The following is a 6000-nucleotide window of genomic DNA, read 5'->3' as shown; positions in this document are numbered from 1 at the left end:
AAACACTAGAGCGGGGCCTGCCTGTATGTTGTATTTTTATATTTCCATAATTAAGGTTCTTGATGGTCATGCACAGCACAGTACTGTTGACTACTGCTAGTACACTGTTACACCAACATGACTGAAGCTTTATCATGTACACTGCTGTACACACTGTTAAAACACTGACACAGTATAGTGCTCTAGGTAAAGCCTCTTACTGTGTATTTTATTCCACTTCTGAACTATTCCATACTTTAAATGCATTTCTTATATTTTGAAAGCATTTAGAGTTTTGACTTGCATTTTGTTTGACAGATGGAGGTGAGTGGAGCAGACATCAGCTTCAGCTTACAGCACGGGCTCATCCGTGACACTACGACTGTCAACACTTCTCAACTTACGCTCAAGACACTGAAAGATCGTGCTTGTGAATTCATCAACTCTAAGGTAAATACCATTCACCTTTCCCACATAGCTATGTAATATTTAAGTTTATTTCAGTGTGGTACATTGTTTTACAGAAATTGATGACACTTGAGTGCATGTTGAAAGCCCATGGTTATGCAGAGCATTTGGGACATTTGGGAAGAGTGGCTACTAATTACCATTCTTGTGGATAGAAATGGATTCATCTGCAGGAGTTGAGTCTCGGCTCTTGGTTCCTGCTGCAATTGTGACAATAGCCGACAATTTTGTAGCCTACAGACTTCATCCATTTTCTGAAATGGCTAACTGCAGATTTTGTTCACTATTTCTGTAGGTTATAACTGAACTTTGCTGTTTTCTTCTCTTTATACTTTTTAAATCTGCCCAAAGTACAATGCATAAATGCGAGGTCTTGCGGGTAAGAAATCTCTAATATACAGGTCTCCCTCAACATTTGCGTTTTCCACTTTCGCAGGCTTCGAACATTCGTGAATTCCCAGCCACCAAATCATATTTAAAATATGTCATTACATATGTTTGGAATTGTGGAGGTGGGAGTTTGTTTGGAGATAGGACAAGATAGTCCTTCAATACGATACTAATATCAACTCTGCGGATTATTTATCTATCACAATTCATCTAATATGACAATAATAAGCAATATTAACATAGAAACACGACATATACTCTAGAATGAATAAAATACGTCATTAAGTATGTCACGAATGTTGCTGTGTTGTTGGGTGTATAAGGGCCACTGTGAGCATAAGCCTTTCATAGTGGTGGTGGAGGCGGCAGCAGAGACGGTAGGCTAGAGACGGCGGTGTTGCCAGTCGCCCTCTATAACTCCAACAACATTGGAAGAGTTAGGTTTGTGCTGCCCTTTTTCTTTTGATTAATCGCTTCACTTACTTGCTACACTGTTAATGCTACACTTTATCGCTGGCTGGCACTAAAGCCTTTATCGACTCGTGCTGCTTTAGTATCGTGTATATTGTCGAATCAGTGAAGACGGCACGTTCTCCCCTCTCTCTTCCTCCTCCATTTTGGTACTCTTCTATGAGTTCTTTCTTGAATTCTATAGTTTTTTTCACCTTCTTTACAAAAGGGCTGGCACTAGTACAATATTTTATGATGTTTTTGTGTGTTTTATGATTGTTCATGGTTCAGTAGGTTAAGGAAGCAGTATTGTTAGGCTAAGTAAATGCTATTATTACATTTCCCTACAATATATTTGGGCACCAAACATTCGCGATTTTTCAACATTCACAATTTTTCACCATTCACGAGGTTCTTGATCCCCTAGCCCTCGCGAATGTGGAGGGAGACCTGTATATACAAGTCGTGGAAAACAAAATTTTTATTACGGTACCTGGAGTAGTCTCCCATCGGGGCAGCGTGATCCAAAGAAAACATTCACCACCATTCAATCATTTATCAATCATGCAGTTGTTATTATTATACTTGTCATATTCCTCTGGTCAGTTTCAAAAGCTTTTGTACCCTCACTACCCAATTTCATGTAAATAATATATACATGTATATATGGGACCTTTGACATACAGCAGGGTAATATTTTGTGAAGAGATTTAGGGAAACCAGTTAGGTGGACTTGAGTCCTTGAGGTGGGAAGTACAGTACACTGTTTAGCGGGACGTCTGAACTGTTGTACGTGTGTGCCTCTGGCAAGACAGAGGAAGTGTGAATGGGTGAAAGTTTCTTTTTTTTAGGTCACCCTGCCTCAGTGGGAGATGGCCAGTATGTTATAAAAAAAATATATATGGGTATAATGTATACAAATACAGTAGGTCCTCACTTGTATGGCAGGTTAGGTTCCGGGCCACTGCCGGAAAGCTGACATCGCTGGAAAGCAGAACACCATTTTTTCCACTTATAAATTTATAAAAATGCCAGATAACAGGTTAACACTGACATATATTAAGTTTAGCATTAGAACTAGGCATTAAAAACAAAAGTTAAATATACACAGTACAGTGGACCCACACCTTACGATGGCATCGCGTTACAATAAATCCGCCATACGATACATTTTAATGCAAAAATTTTGCCTCTCCTCACACGATTCGTCCCGGTCCGGGATGTGTCCCATGTGTGGCCTGAGCATGCCTCAGCTGCCCCGTGGGTGCCAGTGTTTACAAGCCAGCCAGTGCAGTCACATCCTATCCATGCATACAATCAGTACATTTCATATTATCACAGCATTTTTAGTGATTGTACCTGCAAAATAAGTCACCATGGGCCCCAAGAAAGCTTCTAGTGCCAACCGTGCGGTAAAAAAGGTGAAAATTACAATGGAAATGAAGAGATAATTGCTAGGTACGAAAGTGGAGTGCGTGTCTCGGAGCTGGCCAGGTTGTATACCAAACCCCAATCAACCATCGCTACTATTGTGGCCAACAAAACGGCAATCAAGGAAGCTGTTCTTGCAAAAGGTGCAACTTTGTTTTTGAAACAGAGATCGCAAGTACTCGAAGATGGAGAGACTGTTATTGGTGTTGATAAATAAAAAACAGATAGCAGGAGATAGCATCTTTCAAGCCATCATATGTGAAAAGGCTAGGAAGTTGCATGAGGATTTAATTAAAAAAATGCCTGCAACTAGTGGTGATGTGAGTGAATTTAAGGCCAGCAAAGGTTGGTTTGAGAGATTTAACCCTTTCAGGGTCACCAGGCCCTCTCCGAGACTTGTTCTCAGGGTCGCCCAAATTTCAAAAAAAAAAAAAAATTATTTTTTCTTATGAAAAGATAGAGAATCTTTTATCAATCATAATGACACCAAAAGTATGAAATTTGATGGAAAACTTATGGAATTATGCTCTCGCAAAGTTAGTGGTCTTGACGATGTTTACGCATCTGCGATTTTGCCCACTTTGAGCCCTATTTTCGCCCAGTTCCAGTGTACTAGTCGACAAAAATCATAATTATTTCGCTAGAACTCCATTTTTTCTATTGAATAAGTGCAAGAAACCACCCATTTACCGATTTCAACTATCCAATACATTGGTCAGAATTTAGCAATTTTGCCAATTTCACACAAATTTCAAAAGATGCCAATTTCCAAATAGGGTCCAGAATAAACAAGAAAGACATTCCTGTCACTAAAATAACATTTCCTCTGTTCATTAGTCACGTTCCCATGCCCCTCTTACATTTCTTTTGCTTTCCACTTTGAATTTTTATTCTCACAAAAAATAGAAGATTTACTGATATGCAGACTACTGCATTAGTGTAGAAATGGTATAAATAATATCGGCGCACTTGTGAAAGAATATTAGACTCACCAGTTGACGTGTATTGGACACGTAGCATGATTTGTTTACTTTTGAACTTTGGCAAAAATCAAAGATTTCTACTAATTTGAGCTCAATTTCAAGGTACTTTTCATTGTAAAACCAATCAAAATCTTCTCAATTTCTGTAATATGTCATCCATTCCATAAAATGAGACCAGGAAAACTAGAATGCCATCATAAATACCATACGAAAATACGTACAGTGCAAAGTCGCTGTTTTAAACCAAAAACACTGTCAGTTTTTTTTCTCATTATGCACTGTGTGGTGCAGGATTTCTTTTTATATTGTGCACAGTGACCACATAGACCCATTCTTTCATATGTAGGCCTACCAGCTTTATCTCGCTAGATTTGAGGGCGCTAGAATTTATGCGTACTAGTATGTCAAAAACCCTGGGGTGCAAGCCGTACTAGTACGGCCGAAACCCTGAAAGGGTAAAGAATCGTAGTGGCATATATAGTGTGATAAGGCATGGTGAGGCTGCCTTAGGAATTAAAGGAGTACATAGACAGTGAAGGACTGAAATCTGAACAAGTGTTTGTGACGAAACAGGCCTGTTTTGGAAGAAAATGTCAAACAGTACCTACATTACTCAGGAGGAAAAGGCACTCCCAGGACATAAGCCTATGAAAAACAGGTTTACTCTCTTGATGTGTGCTAATGCTAGTGGTGATTGCAAAGTGAAGACTTTATTGGTGTATCATTCTGAAACTCCCAGAGTGTTCAGGCACAACAATGTCATCAAGGCTAATTTGTGTGTGCTGTGGAGGGCAAACAGTAAGGCATGGGTCACTAGGGACTTTTTCTATGACTGGTTACACCATGCATTTGCCCCCAATGTGAAAAATTACCTAATGGAAAAGAAATTGGACCTTAAGTGCCTCCTGGTATTAGACAATGCTCCTGGTCATCCTTCAGATTTGGCAGAGCGACTTTCTGGGGACATGAGCTTCATTAAGGTCAAGTTTTTGCCTCCTAATACCACTCCTCTCCTGCAGCCCATGGATCAGCAGGTCATTTCAAACTTCAAAAAACTCGACACAAAAGCTATGTTTCAAAAGTGCTTTGAAGTGACCTCAGACACTTGATTGACTCTGAGTTTTGGAAAGATCATTTTAACATCCTCAATTGTGTAAACATTATAGGTAAGGCTTGGGAGGGAGTGACTAAGAGGACCTTGAACTCTGCTTGGAAGAAACTGGCCAGAATGTGTAGACAAAAGGGATTATGAAGGATTTGAGGCTAACCCTCAGAAGCATATGCCAGTTGTGGAATCAATTGTGGCATTGGGCAAGTCCTTGGGGTTGGAGGTTAGTGGGAAGGATGTGGAAGAGTTGGTAGAGGAGGACAATGAAGAACTAACCACTGATGAGCTGCAAGATTATTTTCAACAGCAAGAGGCCAGACCTGAGGAAACTGCTTCGGAGGAGGGGAGAGAGAAATTGAAGAAGTTGCCTACTTTAAAGATTAAGGAAATGTGTGCAATGTGGCTTGAAGTGCAAACCTTTATGGATGAAAATCACCCTCAGACAGCTATTGCAAGCTGTGCTGGTGACTATTACAATGACAATGTTGTGAACCACTTTAGACAAACCATATAGGAACGGGAGGTACAAGCCTCTATAGGACAGATATGTTGTGCGACAGAGGTCCAGTGACTCTCAAGCTGGTCCTAGTGACATTAAAAGAAGGGAAGTAACCCCGGAAGAGGACGTGCTACCTAAAGTCCTAATGGAAGGGAATTCCCCTTCTAAACATTAACAACTTCCACATTCTCCCCTCCTCCCATCTCATCAATCATCACCAGATCTTCAATAAAGGTAAGTGTCAGTTTGTGTGTATTAAAATTAATATTTCATGTGGTAAATTTTTTTTTTTTCATACTTTGGGGTGTCAGGAATGGATTAATTTGATTTCCATTATTTCTTATGGGGAAAACTAATTCACCTTACGTTAATTTTGGCGTATGATGAGCTCTCTGGAACGGATTAATATCGTAAGGTTGGGGGCCCACTGTACATTCATTACTTACTTTAAAATATTTGTAGTCTTAATGTAGGGTTGGAGGTAAGTAAAGAAGGTAAAAATGAATAAACGAGAGAGAGAACCAATTAATGAGAGAGGGGAGGGGTGCAGAGTTCTTTAAGTAAGCAAACGGACGCGTCTGGTTTTGGTTCACACACGTAACATCTCATATTTATATTAATTTATCCTACTGTGGGGTGTATGTATCATGTTTATATGTTACGTAGCATGTTTATTATATAATTTTGAACAA

The 6000-nt window shown here is 39.6% G+C and overlaps 1 protein-coding gene across 2 annotated transcripts in view; it reads left to right on the top strand.

Moving 5' to 3' along the window:
• The first annotated feature begins 276 nt into the window (after positions 1–276).
• The window catches only part of LOC128699591 (serine/threonine-protein kinase D3-like), a 231238-nt gene continuing 225514 nt past the window's right edge, over positions 277–6000 (top strand). For both annotated transcript variants that reach the window (XR_011393908.1, XM_070099460.1), the window contains exon 1: positions 277–429. Coding sequence is in view for 1 of the 2 variants with exons in the window: in XM_070099460.1 (XP_069955561.1) it covers positions 298–429 (132 nt within the window). In the remaining variant the exon portion in view is untranslated. The remainder of the gene's footprint in view (positions 430–6000) is intronic.

This window comes from Cherax quadricarinatus, chromosome 67 (assembly GCF_038502225.1).
Source record: "Cherax quadricarinatus isolate ZL_2023a chromosome 67, ASM3850222v1, whole genome shotgun sequence".
In the NCBI taxonomy this organism is placed as follows: domain Eukaryota; kingdom Metazoa; phylum Arthropoda; class Malacostraca; order Decapoda; family Parastacidae; genus Cherax; species Cherax quadricarinatus.
This window is presented reverse-complemented; position numbering and strand designations above follow the sequence as displayed.